The sequence below is a fragment of the Orycteropus afer genome, unplaced genomic scaffold (assembly GCF_000298275.1).
Source record: "Orycteropus afer afer isolate SDZICR_OR568_19922 unplaced genomic scaffold, OryAfe1.0 scaffold00100, whole genome shotgun sequence".
NCBI lineage: Eukaryota > Metazoa > Chordata > Mammalia > Tubulidentata > Orycteropodidae > Orycteropus > Orycteropus afer.
Window position 1 is genome coordinate 7,148,104 of NW_006921687.1, and position 18,083 is coordinate 7,166,186.

Genomic DNA, 18,083 nt, shown 5'->3' on the forward strand with positions numbered 1-18,083 from the left:
GGTAAACTGTGGTCAATGTCATGAGACAAAGTATATATAAACTGCTGTATGGAAAGTGAATTTGCTCTGTAAATCTTCACCCATATCACAATAATAAATAAATAAATAAAAGATTTACAGCCTTGGAAGTGCTGTGGGGGTTGCTATGTGTCAAAATCGATTCTGGCAGTATTATTGGTTTGACTTCGGATGGCTAATGATGCTGAGCACTTTTTCAGCTGTTTGGTGGCCAGTTGAATGTCATTTTTGATGAAGTGTCTGTTCAAGTCCTTTGCTCATTTTATGATTGTGTTGTCTTTTTGTATATATATATTTTGGTTATTAGACTCTTGTTGGATATATGAATTCTGAACATATTTTCTAGTCAATAACTTGTCTTTTCACTTCTTAAGTAAAGTCTTTTGATGAACAAAAGTTTTTAATTTTTATAAGGTCTCATTTATTTTGTCTTTTGCCGTTTGTGCATCTGTTGTTTTTATTTAAAAAGTCCATTATTCAGAGCTAGACTTGAGAACATTGCCCTTGCTTGTTCTTCTAAGAATTTATCTATAGTTTTAATTTTCACATAAACACCAAACCAAACTCATTGCTCTCGAGTCGGTCCTGATTCATAGCAACCCCTTCTTGGGTTTCTGAGGTGGTATCTCTGGAAGTAGAGTATCCAGTTTTCCTTCTGAGGAATAGCTGTTGGGTGTGAATCACCAGCCCTCTGGTTAGCGGTCAAATGCCTTAGGCACTATGCCACCAGAGCTCCCAATTTTCACATATAGGTCCTTAATTCATTTTGAGTTTGTTGTTGTATATGGTATGAGGCATGTATCCTGTCTCCTTGTTCTATATGTGGAAATTCAATTTTCCCAGCACCATTTATTTAAGAGATTCTTCTTTCCTTTTGAATGGACTTAGCACTCTTGTCAAAATAAGTTGAGTATAGATGTGTGGGTTTATTTTTGGAATCTCAATTCTGTTCCACTGGTCTCCATGTCTCCTGTTATACCAGTACCTAGCTGTTTTAATTACTGTACCTGTATTGTATGTTTTAAAATCAGGAAGTGTGAGTCCTCCTACTTTGTTCCTCTCTTTCAACATTGTTTTAGCTGTTCAGGGCCTCTTGCTGTTCCATATAAAGTTGAGGATTGGTTTTTTATTTCTTTAAAGAAGGCTTTGGAATTTTGATCTGAAATACAGTGAATCTGTAGATCACTTTGGATAGTATTGACAGCAGTATTGAGTGTTTCAATCCATGAACATGGAATATCTTTCCACATATTTAAGTCTTTGTTAATCTCTTTCATCAGTTTTGTACAGTTTTCATTGTATAAATCCTTAACATCACTGGTTAGATTTATTCTAGGTACTTTATTCTTTTACATGCCATTGTAAATGGAATTATTCCCCTACTTCCCCTTTCAGATTTCTCATTACTGATGTGTAGGAACCCAACTGATTTTGTTCCATGACCTTGTACCACTATTGTTGTTGTTGTTGTTAAGTGCCATCGAGTCATTTCCGACTCATAGCGACCCCATGCACAGCAGAACGAAACACTGCCCGATCCCGCGCCAGCCCCACAATCCCTGCTATACTTGAGCTCATCATTGCAGCCATAGTATCAATCCATCTCGTTGAAGGTCTCCCCCTCTTTCGTCAACCCTCCACCCTACCAAGCATGACATCCTTCTCCAGGGAATGGTTCCTCCTTACAACATGACCAAAATAGGTGAGACGAAGTCTGGCCATTCTTGCTTCCAAGGAGCATTCTGGCTGCACTTTTTTGTACCACTAAGGTTCCTTTTTTGATACAAAGGAGAATATTCTCAAAATCCAAAAATTATTTAATTCTAGTGTTCTATGCTTATGGATTTTGAGAATATTATTCTTCATGTTAAAAAAAGAAAAAAGTTCACCCTTAATACTTACTTTGAGCAAATCAAAGCATCCATATTATATGTTTAATACAATCAATCAATTAACTCAATTAAGATATGGCAAAAGTGTAGTGATACTGTGCATTTTTTAACCTTAGTTTTAAAGTATGTTGATGTGCTAATTGCTTAACTGTGAATATTCTAAAAACCATTGAATTGTATACTTGAAATATGTAAATTTTATGATATGTGAATTACAGCTTAATAAAGCTGTTTCATTTTAAAAGAACACAAAAAATTGAAAACTAAGTACTGTGAGACTTTTGTGTTGAACTAGTCATTCTTTCTGTTTTCAAGATAAGTGACCACATCTTATTTGTCTGTTTTAACCTACACTTTCTTGTATGTGCTTGGTTTTTCAGTCGCTGGGTAAGTCGAAGTGCCACCACACAGCGTAGAAAAGAACGCCTTCGCCAGCATTCTGAGCATATTGGACTAGACAATGACTTGAGGGAGGTATGTCATCTGCTTTCCTGGATTCCTTTTATGTGGAAAGCTATGAACTAGGCTTACTTACCCGAGCAGGTGTTCTGTCATTGTGTAGGTTCTTTCATGTTCTTTTTAAAAAAAGCCCCAGTTATACTCTAAAATATGAATCCTTGTTTTTACTGACTTAGAGCAGGAAGCATCTTTTTAAAAACGTAATAATAATTTTGTAATTTCAATACATCTAAAACAAATCTCTGTGTATCACACCAAATTTCAGATAAATTTTTGGTCAATACATAATTTAAGCATTAACTAATATATAGGTAAATGTGTTATATATATACAATGGTTCAAACTTAAGAATGTCTATGATTCTATGATTTATTTACCTGTGCTATGTCCTTGACTTTCTGGTACCACTTTTAAAAGTATTTTAAAAAACTATTTTTAAGTTGAGATCCTTATGCTTTATTTGTACAATTTGAAAATGAAACCATAATTACAAATTCAGATGCTTATAAGTAATTTTTGTTTATTTGTGGTCAAAACAATAATGCAATCAAAAGATCTCTTAACTATTTTCTGAACTCAAATGTGTAGAAATAAAGCAGAAAACATCATTCCAAACATCTGCTGTTTTTTGTTAATGTCTTCATACATTTAAATTATTTTAAATATTTTCTTAAGAACTGAAGCATAACCTGTTTAGTGCTTTTCTTTGCGCTACTGTATTTTCTTCTCTTCCTCTCCATTTTGCTGTAACTTTATCATATGCGTGTTTGTTTTGCTTGTTTCTTTCCCCTGTCCTTTTCTTTTTTGCTTTTCTATCATTGGCACGTCTCCATGCTCTTAGCCTTCAGGGGAGCTTTCGGTCTGTCAGAACTCCATGGCATTCTGGGAGTGGGATCAGGGTCCACCTCCTCCTGCACGACCTCCTAAAAAATCCTTCTCTGAGTGCTGCCTGGTATGTTCCTTGCCTGAAAGTGCTTTGCTAGATGTTCCCAAATCTTGTCTTTGGTGTCACTTGAATTTTACACGTGTGTAAGGGCACATAGTTCTAATACCTCACATCACCTTGTGACTTGAATTCTCAGCCTCTCCATAACCCCACTTCCTCTTGTGTTTGGTAACTATTTGTGGTGGAGTGTGCTAATAAAAGTTGAAAAGAAAAAAGATTTTGAAGAAGTTTCTTATATTCAAATAACTTTACTTTTGCTGGATTTTATCTCCATAGCCTTTTAATTTGCCCTTTACTAAAAAGACAAGGAGGCCATATCTTCTGACCTCCTCTAATCCCACAAGAGGAAGACAGGATTACCATCAATAGCCCAAGGCCTATTCCTGCAAGGCCGGACATGCTGCCTCCCTCCAGCCCTTTCTCCAACCGTTCCTCCCAAAGCACCCACCATCTCTCCTCTGGGTTCGATAATTCACTGCAGTGGCCACACAGAACTCACGGATTACGGGGTTTATTAGGGAAGCACCAGGCTACAACTCAAGTTCAGGAAGAATGCTTAGTCTCTCTCCCATACCACCGTCCCTCAGCCAACAGTCTCTCACAGTCTCTTTCCCAGTATTGCTGGTCCCTCGGTGTCTCACTCAGCAGTGCATGTCTCTTGCCCTCTTTCCCAGCAGCACGTGTCTCTTTCTGGGATGCGTGTCTCTTTCAGCAGCACGTCTTCCTCAACCAGCAGTGAGAGAGCATTCTGCCTCTAGGAGGCCTCCTTTTTTGCCCGGCAGGGTGGTCAAACTAGCCAATCACAGCATCAGAACTCTAAGCACCTGAGAGAGAGTGGGCACCTCCCAGAACATTGTTTTGTGCCACTCCCAACAGAAATACTTCAGGTGGACAACTTCAGCAATCAGGAGCTCCTCAGTTGCTCATAGCAATTCCCACCTTGGAGTTTACAAAGACTTATGGGTAGAAAAGCCACACTACATAATTTACTACACCACACCCCTCTTAGTCTGTATTTATGTAGTCAGAAAATCTAGTTATCAACTATAAAATCTTAGTGATAAGAAGAACCATAGGGTTCATCTCGGATAATTTGACAACCTGACTTAGCCAATTTAAACAGACACACAAGGCCAGAGCTGTACCTAGAGTCAGGACTCATGCCTTCTAAGCCTGTATTCTTCCCACTACTCCTACATACCAACTTGTACTAAATAGCTAGTCACCCAAGGGCAGAAATAACTTAGGACTCTTTCTTGTACTTTTTTTTTTTTTTTTTTCCCAATTAGACATATTAGCTTAAATCTATTTAACTTTATAAGGTCTTTTGTTATAAGTCAGCCCCAGATAAAGAACTAGTGTATTTATTAGAAAATTCATGAAGAGCTTGGTATTAAAGAGCAGTTAAATCAAACCAAACTCACTGCCATCAAGTCAGTTCTGACTCATAGCAACCCCTCCTTGGGTTTCCGAGGTAGTATCTCTACAGAAGTAGATTGCCCAGTCTTCCTTCCAAGGAGTGGCTGGTGGGTTTGAACCACCAGCCTCCTGGTTAACAGTCATTTGTCTTAGGCACTACACCACCAGAGCGCCTGAAGAGCATTTAGTCCACTCTGTATTGAATACCCCAAACCACCAAACTCAGGCCCATAAAGTCGATTCCAACTCATAGCAGCCCTGTAGGACAGAGTAGATCTGACCCATAGGATTTCCAAGGCAAACCCACCAGCCACTGCTCAGAAAGAAGATTGGGCAATCTACTTCCATAGTGATACTGCCTTGGAAACCTAAGGAGGGGTTGCTATGAGTCGGATCTGACTCAATGGCAGTGAGTTTTGTTCGGTTTGGGTGTCTTTATGGAAGCAAACTCCCTTATCTTTATACCACAGAGCAACTGGTGGGTTCAAACCACCAACCTTTTGGTTAGCAGCCGAATGGTTTAACCACTGTACCACCGGGGCTCATTCTATATTGAATAATAGAACATATTTTTATAGGTAGTTTCTAGTGGTTTATTGCTTTTGGCTTTGACATAAATGAAGATCATAATAGAAAGCACAATAAATCTGGAGTTAATTTCTTCTTTGAAGAAATGAACATTATTCATTGTTTATGGTTTCTCATCTCCATTTTTTTCATCTTAAAGTACACCTTTTCCTTCATCTACCCCAAAGCAAGTAATATTGTTATCACCTCTTGTTGACTTTAAAGACATTGCTCTGCTTTCCTTGTGAGCAGGAATGAGACAAGGATGCCTTCTATCTCCACTTCTACTCAACATTGTATTAGAAGTCATAGCCAGGGCAATAAAGCAAGAAAGGGAAGTCAAAGGCATCCAAATTGGTAAGGAAGAAGTAAAACTATCCCTCTTTGTAGATGATATGATCCTGTATGGGAGCTCTGGTGGTGTAGTGCCTAAAGCACTTAACTGATAACCAGAAGGCTGACGGTTCACAGAAAACCCAAGAGACTCAGCAAGAAAATTATTGCATCTTATTGAAAGATTTAGCATAGTGGAAAGATACAAGATCAACATACAAAAATCAGTTGGGTTCCTCTATACCAGCAAAGAGATCTCTGAAAAGGAAATAAGGAAATCGATACTATTTACAATAGCTACCAAAAAGATAAGATACTTGGGAATAAATCTTACCAGGAACACAAAAGACATACAAAGAAAACTACAAAACACTGCCTTAAGAAACTATAAGAGATACACATAAATGGAAGAAGATACCATGTTCATGGATAGGAAGAGTAAACATCGTGAAAATGTCAGTACTACAAAGCAATCTATATATTCAATGCAATCCTGATCCAGATTCTATCAGTATTCTTCAAAGACGTGGAGAAAACAATCACTAATTTTATATGGAAAAAGAGGAAAGAGACCTCGGATAAGCAAAGAACTCCTGAAGAAGAACAAAGTAGGTCTCATACTCCCATATCTCAAAACCTGCAATTCAGCCACAGTTGTCACAACAGCCTGGTGTTGGTACAATGACAGACACATAGACCAGTGTGGAACAGAATTTAGAACCCAGAAGTAGATCCATTGACCTATGTTCAGTTGATATTTGACAAAGGCTGAAATCCATTCAGTGGGGAAGAGATAGTCTCTTTCACAAGTGGTGCTGACAGAATTGGATATCTATTTGCAGAAAAATGAAACAAGATCCATACCTCACACCATACACAAAAACCAACTCCTGATGGCTCAAAGACTTAAATGTGAAACCTAAAACTATAAAGTTAATCAAAGAGTCAGGACAAGCACAGTGGCCCTCATTTATGGCATAAATGGACTATCAAGTATAACCCAAGATGCATAAACAGCAGAAGATAAACTAGATGAATGAGACCTAAAAATTAACTTCTTACATGCATCACAAGACTTCTTCGAAAGAGAACTTATTGGGAAAAAATATTCAGCAATGACGTATTGGACAGAGGACTTATCTCTAAAATTTATGGAAGACTCCAACACCTCAACATCAAAAAGATAAACAGTCTAATTAAAAATGGGCAGAAGACATGAATAGACACTTCACCAAAGATGATGTTCAGGCAGCCAACAAATACATGAAGAAATGTTCATGATCATTAGCCATTAGAGAGATGCAAATCAAAACAGCCATGAGATACCATCTCACCCCAGCACTAATAGCAAAGTTCAACAAAACATAAAATAACAAATGCTGGCAAAGATGTGGAGAGATTGGGATTCTCATACATTGATAGTGGGACTGTAAAATGATACTGTGAGAATCGGTATGGCGATTCCTCAAAAAGTTGGAGATAGAAATACCATTTGGCCCAGCAATGCCATTGCTAGGTACATATTCTAAAGAAGTGAGAGGCAAGGCACAAATAGATAAATGCATATCCATGTCCATCGCAGCACTGTTCACAACGGCAAAGAGATGGAAACAATCTAAGTGTCCATCTACCAAGGAATGGGTAAACAAACTGTGGTACATACACACAATGGAATACTGTGCAACCCTAAAGAGTAATGTAGAATCTGCAAAACACCGTATAATGTGGATGAACTTGGAGGACATTATGCTGAGTAAAATAAGTCAATCACAGAAGGACAAATACTGTATTAGTCTGCTATTGTAAAACATCAAGGAAAGGTTTATACACAGACAGAAACTTTCTTTGTTAGTTACCAGGGATGGGAGGGAAGGGGAGGAAAAGTTTCTAGATAAGTTGGGGGAAAAAAAAAAAGATATATATATATAAACCAAAGATTATTAGTGTTGACCAGGGATAGGAAGGAGGGGGAGGGGAAAACTTTTGTTTGGGGCATTGAGTTTATGCTGATAGGTGGTAGAATATTTTGGGAAAGGTTAGCAATAATGGTGGCACATGAAAAATGTAATTGATGGCCCTGAGCTGTAAATGTGAAAGTTGTTACATTGGCAAATGTCTTGTTGTATATGTTTTCACCACAATAAAAGTGGTGGGGGGGGGGAAAAAGATATTGCTCTGTTTTTACAATATGCAAAAACACAAAGCCTTACCTATTGCTTTGTGGAAAAGCCTTGTGTCACCCCCTGTATCCTTTCTATGCGTTTCTGGAATGTTTCTGGTTCTGTGGCTTCAGCAGGCATGCTTAGAAGAAGACTTTGCATAGGGCTTTATAGCTGTGTACATTGGTATTTGATAAATATGGTAACTAAAAGCTTGTTTTCATTTATAAAATGGAACATAAATTTTAAACACAGCTTAGTTTTTTATCTAATTATTGACTTTTAAAAATCTAATTATATATTTCAGGAAAAGAGACAACTGCTAGAGATTTCTTCCCAGCCTCTTTCCTGACTATGTTCCTCACTCTTTTTCTTCTAGCCAGTGTATTTCTTCCTAAGCCAAGTTTGAACTCAGCTCTTCTTACGACTTGAGGCTTATAGTGGTTCTCCCTGTATTCTGTCTCTGCACAAGTTCAAAAGATAGAGGAGTTGAGGCAGAAAGAGAACAGAACCTTTTTAACATTTAACAATTATCATTGGTTTTTACTAACCTTTTATGTCTGATTTGTGATTTTCCAAGTAACATTCATATAACCTGAAACTATAGGAAGCAAAAATATTCCAGTTCTCATGTGGAAGCGCCTTCCCTGTATCTCAGGTTGATTTTTCTGGCACTGTTCTCATCTCCTACTGTCAGTTATTTGAAAACGAATGTTTAATGTTCAGAATGTTACTGTAGACCTTGTTACATTTCCCTAGTGGCAATAGTTCTCTCATTCTCAATTTTCCCTTCTTTTATTGACCTCCTAAAAACGATTTGGAACAAAAGAAGGTATACACAAGTGCTGTGAGAACTCAATGTTAATAAAGTCCATTTGATTTTTAAATCTGTCCTTAGAAATGATTGAACTGGAAAGAAATGAGAGATTTTGTTAATCTTGCCTTTCATCAGGAGAATTTTTTTTGTTATTTGTACCAGATTTAGCAGATTGCTTTTCTTCCAAAAGCAAAGTATATTAAGTATACAAAATACCTTTTATTTAAAGAATCAAGGGGTTTTCTCTCTCTCTCTCTCTCTCTCTTTTTTCTTTTAATTGTGATTTGGGTGGAAGTTTACATAGCAAATTCATTTTCCATACAGCAGTTCATACACATTCGTTTCATGACATTGATTGCAATTCCCACAATATAACAGCTTTTGTCTTCCCACTTCCTCCCTGTGGTAACTGCTTCCCTATGTCCTTCCCTCCCATGCATTCCTACCCCCAGCCCCATCTGTCTCCCTGTGCAAACACTGCCCTTCTTTTTTTATAAAATTGATCGCTCCAAGAAGTGTATCTACCTGATGTAAATATTCACCCTATATACCTGTCTGTTGTTTGGCTGGAAGCCACAGGAGTGAGTTCAGTTTCAGACCTGAGGGGTACCTAGGGCCCATAGTCTCAGGAATCTCCCCACGCTCTATCAGATCAGCAATCCTGGGTTTTTTTTTTTTTTTTAAGACTTTGAGTTTTGTTCCACATTGTTCTCCTACTCTATTCAGGGTCTCCTGCACTGATGGCACCTCCAAGTGGTTGACAGTGGTAGCCGAGCACCATCTATTTCTTCTGGTCTCATGATCATATAGGCTGAGGACTGCATGGTGTGCTAGTCCCTTGGACTAATTGTTTCTATGCATCTTTGGTTTTCTTAGTTCTTCTTTGCCCTGGACAAGAAGAGACCTATTGTTGCATCTAGATGGCCACTTGCAAGCTTTAAGCCCCCAGTCACTACTCAACCAAAGTACAACATAGAACAATGTTTTTGTGAATGTTATACCAATTGAGCTTGATGTCCCCTGTGACCATGGTCCCGAGCCCACAGGTCTGGCTACTCATTCCCTCATTCCCCTTGCCCCTTGTCAGCTCTACCATAAACCCAGACATTCTTACAGCACATACAAACATGCATGTAGAAACATCTGCCAACCCCATACACTGTCATGTGCACACTCCCCCCGTCTAGATATACCTGATCATTGAGCCTGTTTACCCAGCTGTCCACCGATAGATCAATGCTTGCTTCATATTTTCTCTTATAATACCAAATTGTCTCCTTAAGATAATGAGGATAATGTTATGCTCATTGCAATCTCTCTGTTTTCACCTATCATACTGTTAGTTATACCATATAATTTAGAGTAGTTTGTCTCTAAATATAAGGAGCCCTGGTGGCACAAATGGTTAAACCTTCAGCCACTAACCTACAGATTGGTTATTTGAATCCAGCCAGCAACTCTATGGAAGAAAGACCTGGTGATCTGCTTCTGAGAAGATTACAGTCCAGACACCTAATGAGGCAATTCTGCTCTGTCACATGGGGTCAGTGTGAGTCGGAATCAACTTGATGGCACCCAACAATAATAACAGCAGTCTAAATATGGTCCTAAGATACTTGGATTATTTGGAGTCTTCCCTGTGGTCTTGTTGCAAACATAAAGTTATCTAGGAGAGCTTTTACAGGTAGCATAGTGTGTACCTCACATTAATCACATGCACTGATTTCTTTTTCCTATAAATTTACTAACTAAAGAACAAAAGCAATGGGCTGGGTTTCTGCAGTGTACGCAGTTGTTTTTGTTGTTTTGTGCCATCGAGTCAGACCAGACTCATAGCGACCCCTCCTTGGGTTTCCAAGGCAGTATCACTACAGAAGTAGATTGCCCCTTCTTCCTTCCAAGGAGTGGCTGGTGGGTTTGAACCACCAGCCTTCTGGTTAGCAGTCAAGTGCCTTAGGCACTATGCTACTGGAGCTCCCAATCAGTCTGAGGTATTCCCAATTGAAAGACTAAACCAGATGAAACTGCATTTGAATCTTAACTGTGTATCTATCATGTACATTTAAAACAGTTATTTTGTTTTATATAAGTTCTAACCTGATGGGATTTTTGTCACCTTCATTTCACAGGGGTTAACAGCTTGAAGGGAGGGAGTATGCACATCCTCTACCTTTTGATGCATTAAACCTTTAAATATTGCGTATATACACTTACGGGTTTTGTTTTTTGTGTGTTCTGCATCTTGTTTTGTTTCTGTGCTGTTTGTGTAAGGCTAAGTTGATAAGAATATCTGGTATTTATACATTAAAAATGCTCTTTAATTTTCAGAAATACATGCAGGAGGCACGAAGTTTGGGAAAGAACCTGAGACAACCCAAATTATCAGACCTCTCTCCTGCAGTGATTGCACAGACCAACTGGAAATTTGTAGAAGGTTTATTAAAAGAATGTAGAATGAAGGTATGTATTACTGATGTGAGATAGGACAAATTCATTTTTACATCATTTTGAGGCTGAGATGAGCAGAATTAACTTCCATTCCAGCCTATAGTTTCCCTAGACTTCATGTGCTCCTTACAGAGGTCATGAACTTGCACGGCCACGGGATCAGTGACATGGGAGTCCTACACAGATTTTCTCACCTTTTCAGCCATTGCTTGCTTCTTCACCAACATGAGCATATATTAAGCTAGTCAAAGGCTCTGTCAAGAAAGTTGTCATCTTATAAGAGAGACATTTTGTGTCTATTCATGCATTATCTTAACTTTCTAGTGCTGCTATCACAGAAATACCACAAGTGGATGGCTTTAACAAACAAATTTATTTTCTCAACACCAAACACCAGGATACAGATAAACACGTAAACATCTGAGAATATCAGATGGGGGTTAATGAACAGGAGTATACTCTAGACCAAGGATAGATTCAGCAGAATCTTGTATCACAGATACAAGTGATACAAAATAACCACAATCCTTACAGAAACAACAGACAGCATAGACATAGAGTAATAGAGACGTAGAGTAATAGAGAAGTAATAGAGTAATAGAGAAGATATAGAGTAATCCCTCACAGACAGCCAGACACTGTGGGAGAGAGATCCAACGGATCTACCTACTCAGAACCATAGTATTGGGGGACACCAGACTCAGTTAGCACAACAAAATATATGAAAATCTCATTCCTAATCCTACATTGGTGAGTAGCGACAGTGGTCTTAAAAGCTTTCAAGCGGTCATCTAAGATGCAGCTAAATGGTTTCCTATCGTCAGAAGTGAAGAAGAGTGCAAAAAAACGAGCATTTGGAAGCAATCAACCCTAGGACACGATGACCCTTGAGAGCAGAAGAACTAGATGGCTACCAATGCCAACCACTCAGGAAAGGATCAAATCTAGAGATCCTGGATAGAGTGGGAGGAAAAACATGGAACAAAATCCAAAAACTCAATAATGATCAGAATTACTGGTTGGATGGAGTCTGGTGAGAGCCCCAGTAGTCCTGGGGTACATTCTGGGCCTGGAATAAAGCTCGCTCCCAGGGGCTTGCTCTCAAGATGTACATGCAGACCACTCAAACCAGGGTGATACACACACATACTCTATGGAAATGCATCTCTTAGAACAATCGACCATGGGGCACCAGAGGGGCAACACTCGCGTGGAGGAAATGCGGGACACACAGGAGTACATAACTATGAGAGGCACGGCGGGGGCGTGGGGGGTTACTGGGCAGGGAGGGGAGGAGACTGGGTTAGGGTTGGGGATGGTAAATGAGGAGTGAAACTAATATACACATAATGTTGAATGTAAAACAAACTCTTAAAATAAAAAATTTAAAATATATATATATATATATATATTTTCTGTAAGAGAGTAAAAATCCTAATCAAGGGCACGAGCTCAAAGCGAAGGCTTTCTCTCTTTGTTGTCTCTCGGGGAAAGTCCTTATCTCCTTTCAGCATCTGTGGGCCTAATATTCCTTATGTCTTGGCATCATTCTCCCTCTGGGTCTAGAAGGTTCTCAGCATAGGGATCCCAGGTCCACAGGATACCCTCTGCTCCCTGCTCTTCTTGGTGGTAGTCATGTCCCTCCTCTCAGCTCACTTCTCTCTCTTTTTATCACAGTTCAATCCAAGACAGTGCACCTATGTGCATCCTTATCTGTGCCTGTACTTTCAACAGCATATATACAGCCTTTGCTGTGTTGTAGGTCTGTGTATTATACAACAATATCCTCTCAGATACCTGTGTTTATTGGAGGTAGCAATACAAATTGACAACATTTAAAACATCATTTTACCCAGTAGTTTTACTCATTTATCTGACAATAATTACTTGAGTACACTCTCTGCATGGTCATTAAATGAACTATTTCAACATCAGGATGCAATGGTGAATCAGACAAATTCCTCCCTAAAGAAACTAGGTTTTATCTCACTTTGCATTTTTGTAAGAGTTGCTGAGAGTAATGCACATTAACTTACTTAAAACTCATTTCCATTTTCTCTCCCCTTTCTGGTGCATTCTTATGAGCAAAGAAGAGAGAAAAGAGGAAGGGAAAAAAAGAGGCCTGGTTCACTCACAAATTAGAAAATTCCCCCAGATTAAGAGCTGTCCATCATTCTGTGGTTTTTGCCTAATTGCAACTGAAACTAAGCCCAAGTATCATTAGCATGGTAAGATGCTGAGGGAAGTGGGGAGGCAGAGTTGTGTTGGCAAGGTGGGGTTCCAGATTCTGACAGTACATTTTCTGTCTGATGTAATTCCCTGATGTAGTCAAGTTAGTAATCTGGATGTTGCTGTACCTAGCATTTTTTCAACATAGGGTGCTTTACGAATACTATCTTCCTCTCTCTTTAGTGACTCTCTGCTTCTAGTACAAGTATAGATGATACTACTCCAGGAGGTTGACTACAGAGATTAAGACATTTTTCCCAGGGTAATTAACAGTCTGCAACTGGAAGTAGACAAGTGACAAGATCCCAGCCTCCTAATCTAGTAATTGACATGTTGGTTTTTTATTTCATACCTGTGCTAACACTTGTGACCACATGTGATGTTTTCAGACAAAACGCATGTTGGTTGAGAAGATGGGACATGAAGCAGTGGAACTGGGTCATGGAGAAGCAAACATAACTGGCTTGGAGGAAAATACCTTGATCGCCAGCCTCTGTGACCTGCTGGAAAGGATATGGAGCCACGGCTTGCTGATAAAGCAGGTAATAGTCTTGAGAGGCCCTGGTGACATGGCCAGTTAGGAGCCCTATTAAGAAATATAACAAGGAGAAAAAGATATAATACAAAAATTAAAGGGTATATTCCTTAGTCACAGGATGATTAGAAATGTGCTACAGGCATTTTAATTCCAGATAAAGAAAATGTAATCTGTGACCAGGAAGTAGCTTGGGGATCTTCCATGATAAACATAGGAAAGGGTAAAATAAAACAGCACGTTCATTACAGAGGCTGTATCCACTGTAGATTCCACTAAATGTGTTTTGTCATTGTCCAGGGAAAAACCTATTAGCCAAAATTAACAATTCTTTACCATTTTGTAATCTTAAACGTCAACTGTATTTCCATTCAGAGTAGAAAAATTCAAATGATTTCGCTTTTAATCCTCCAGTCTCTCTTTCTGATTTATTTTCCTGTTATATGCATGTTTCTTTGTTCCTCCTCTTTTCTCTTTTTCCTCTCACCTTATTTTTCTTCCTTTATTGTCATTTCATATATCCAAACATTTTGCAGATGGGTATACACAAACATGTTCTTTGTTGCTAAAACCAAAATTAAACTCGCTGTCATCAATTCAAATCTGACTCATAGTGACCCCTCCTTGGGTTTCTAAGGTGGCATCTCTATGGAAGTAGATGCTTTTCCATTCCGTGCTTTATAATGTTGCCAGTGCAAACAGCCCTGACTACATAAAGTCAGAAATATCTGTACCTTCCCATTTTCACATGTACAATTTAGTGACATTACTTACGCTTATGGTTTTCAACCATCACCTTGTTTCCATATTTTTCCATCACCCTTAATAAAAGCTCAGTGTCCCCTAAACATTGAGTCTTACTGTCACCCTCCTTCTGCCTGCTTTTAAATCAAAAAAACTAAACTCACTGTCATCGAGTCGGTTCCGACTCATAGTGACCCCTCATTGGATTCCCGAGACGGTATCTCTACAGAAGTAGATTGCCCAATCTTCCTTCTGAGGAACCACTAATAAACTTTGGTCTCTATACGTTCTCTTCTAGGCATTTTATATAAGCAAGATCATAAAATATTTGTCATTTTGTGAATGACTGATTTCACTCAGGATCATTTTCAAGATTCATCTGTGTTGTAGCGTGTGTCAGATCTTCATTTCTCTTTATGGCTGAGTAGTACTCCATTAGATAGATAGATAGATAGATAGATAGATAGATAGATAGATAGATAGATAGATAGACAGACCGACCGACCGACCGACCGACCGACCGACCACATTTTGTTTATCCATGCATTTGTTGGACATTTAGGCTATTTACCTTTTTGCTATTGTCAATAGTGCTGCAGTGAACTTTGGTGTGTAATGTGAATTATTTTTATAAGAAATTATTTTTGATGAATTATTTCTTATAAAATGGAAAACTTTATGTACCTTTTACTTTCAGGGGAAGTCGGCTTTGTGGTCACATTTAATTCAATTTCAGGACAGAGAAGAGAAACAAGAGCATCTTGCAGAATCACCAGGTAAGAGTTCATTGGTTTAATTTTTTTTTACAAAACTGGCAGCATTGGACCAAATGAGGAGACAATATTGTATGATATTATCTGTCTGTTTGTGTCTCTCTCTTTTTTTCTCTCACTCCCTCACTCAGGCTTAACATACTATTTACTAGCTATGAAACGTAAGAAAAATTTCTTAATCTTTCTGAACTTGAGCTTCGTCATCTTATAAGATAACAAACAAAAAAAAAAGGTCCACTTGCCAGGAACCACGAGGACTTTCCAGATGCAAATGACTGGAAAGTTAGCAGAGACCTAAATATAACAACATCACAATGTCTAGGACACAACAGACCATCACTGTCCACACAAAGAAGCAAGATAAAGAGGTAGAAATAAGAGAGCAGGATACAGACCCAGAACACATCCCTGAAGAAAATGCAACATTGGAACTCCTTAATAAGGAATTCAAAAGAATTATATTTAGGTACCTTCAAAGGATTGACAGACAGATCAAGGAAAACACTGACAAAATGGAGGAAAACAAATACAAAACCCTAGAACAATTTTGGAAGAAAATACAAAAACAAAATGACAAAACAAATGAAAAATTAGAAATGATTCTAAATCTACAGATAGAAATCCAGAAGTTTAATACTGAATTTTTAGAAATAGATAACACATTGAAAGGGCAAAGGAGTAGAATCAAATTAATGGAAGACAGAATTCATGAGATGGAAGACAAATACCTGAATATGTATTTGGAAAGGGATCAGTCAGAAAAAAATCAAAACAAAATGAAGAATGCCTAAGGTTCATGTAGGATACCATCAAAAGGAATAACCTACATGTAATCAGAATTCCAGAACAGGAAGAGAAAAAGAAAACCATTGAGAAAATGGTCCAAGATTTGTTGGAAGAGAACTTCTCTGATATGATGAAAGACAAGGATACATCTATTCAGGAAGTCCAACACAACCCAAATAGAATAGACCCCAAAAGAAAATCACCAAGACATATCATCATCAGACTCACCAAAACAAAAGACAAAGAAAGAATCCTGAAAGCAGCATGGGAAAAACGAAAAGTTACTTACGAAAGACAACCAATAAGAATAAGCTCTGATTTCCCAGCAGAAACTGTGCAAGTGAGAAGGCAGTGGGATGGTACATATAAAACCCTGAAAGAGAAAAATCTCCATCCAAGAATTATATACCTGGCAAAACTGTCACTCACATATGATGGTGAAATTAGATTTCCAGATAAGCAGAAATTAAGGGAATTTGTTAAAACCAGACCAGCCTTAAAAGAGACATTGAAAGGAGTCCTTTGAACAGAGAACCAATAATAGCAACTGACCATTAATACACAAGATGTTATAACACAGAAATCAACACAGCTATGGACGTATCCAAAGTAAAATAAGCTTACAGGATTGTACACAGGGAACCAGAGACATCAATTGACAAATGAGGACAACTACAAACCAAAAAGGAAGGGAAATAGTGTAGTTACAAAACTTCTGAACAGTGAGGAAGTCAAGAGAGTTGTAAGATAGGATAGGCTGTTCTAAGCTTGGGGAGAAAATTATAAATCATGGGGTAATCTCAAAGAAAAATGATAAACCTTCACAATAAAAAAGAGGACAAGCACAAATATTTAGCAAATACTAAAACAGCGGCAACAAAGGAAATGATGACACAACTCATAAACATAATGAGCTCAGCACAGAAAATAATATGAAACAAAGAAACCAGGAACACCACGAAAAAACACATAACAAAATGACAGCAACCAATTCATACTTGTCGATAATTACACTGAATGTCAATGGATTAAATGCACCACTCGAGATGGAGAGTTGCAGACTGGATAAGAAAACATAACCCATCAATATGCTGTCTACAAGAGACACACCTTAGAGACAAAGACAAAATAGACTAAAAATCAAGGTTGGAAAAAGATTTATCAAGCAAATGGCAACTGTAAAAGAGCAGGAGTGGCAATACTAATTTCTGATAAAATTGACTTTAATGATTATATAATGATTAAAGGATCAATTGAACAAGAAGATATAACCGTAATAAATATCTGTGGACCCAATGAAAGAGCCCCAAAATACATAAATCAGACTTTAACAAAATTGAAAAGGCAAATAGATGACTTCACCATCATAGTAGGAGACTTTAATATACCACTTTCAATCAAAGATAGAACAACTGGAAAGAAACTCAACAAAGACATAAAAGAGCTAAATAATACAGTCCACCAACTTGACTTTATAGACATCTACAGAGCACTTAACCCAACAGCAGCACAATATACATTGTTTTTCCAGTGCACATGGAACATTCTCCAGGCTAGACCATATGTTAGGACAGAAAACAAGCCTAATAATTTTAAAAACATTGAAATACTACAAAGTGTCTTCTCAGATCACAACGCTATCAAATTAGAAATCAACAATAGGAAGATAACAGAAAAAGAGTAAACACATGGAAACTGACCAATACCCTCCTTAACAATGACTGAGTAATAGAAGAAATAAAAAATGAAATAAAAAACTTCCTTGGATCAAGCGAGAATGAATACGCAACATACCAAAATCTTTGAGACACAGCAAAAGCAATGATCAGAAGCCAATTTATAGCAATAAATGCACACATCAGAAAAGAAGAAAGAGCCAAAATCAACACTTTAAACCAACATCTCCAACAATTAGAAAAAGAACAGCAAGAAAAGCCAACAGTCACCAGAAAGGAAAA

The 18,083-nt window shown here is 38.0% G+C and overlaps 1 protein-coding gene across 1 annotated transcript in view; it reads left to right on the forward strand.

The window, feature by feature from the left end:
• DENND5B (DENN domain containing 5B) overlaps positions 1-18,083 on the forward strand; it is a 355,051-nt gene that overhangs the window by 246,591 nt on the left and 90,377 nt on the right. The window contains exons 9-12 of the mRNA XM_042781291.1: positions 2,291-2,384; positions 10,939-11,070; positions 13,677-13,829; positions 15,264-15,342. Of these exons, the coding sequence (XP_042637225.1) occupies positions 2,291-2,384; positions 10,939-11,070; positions 13,677-13,829; positions 15,264-15,342 (458 nt within the window). The remainder of the gene's footprint in view (positions 1-2,290; positions 2,385-10,938; positions 11,071-13,676; positions 13,830-15,263; positions 15,343-18,083) is intronic.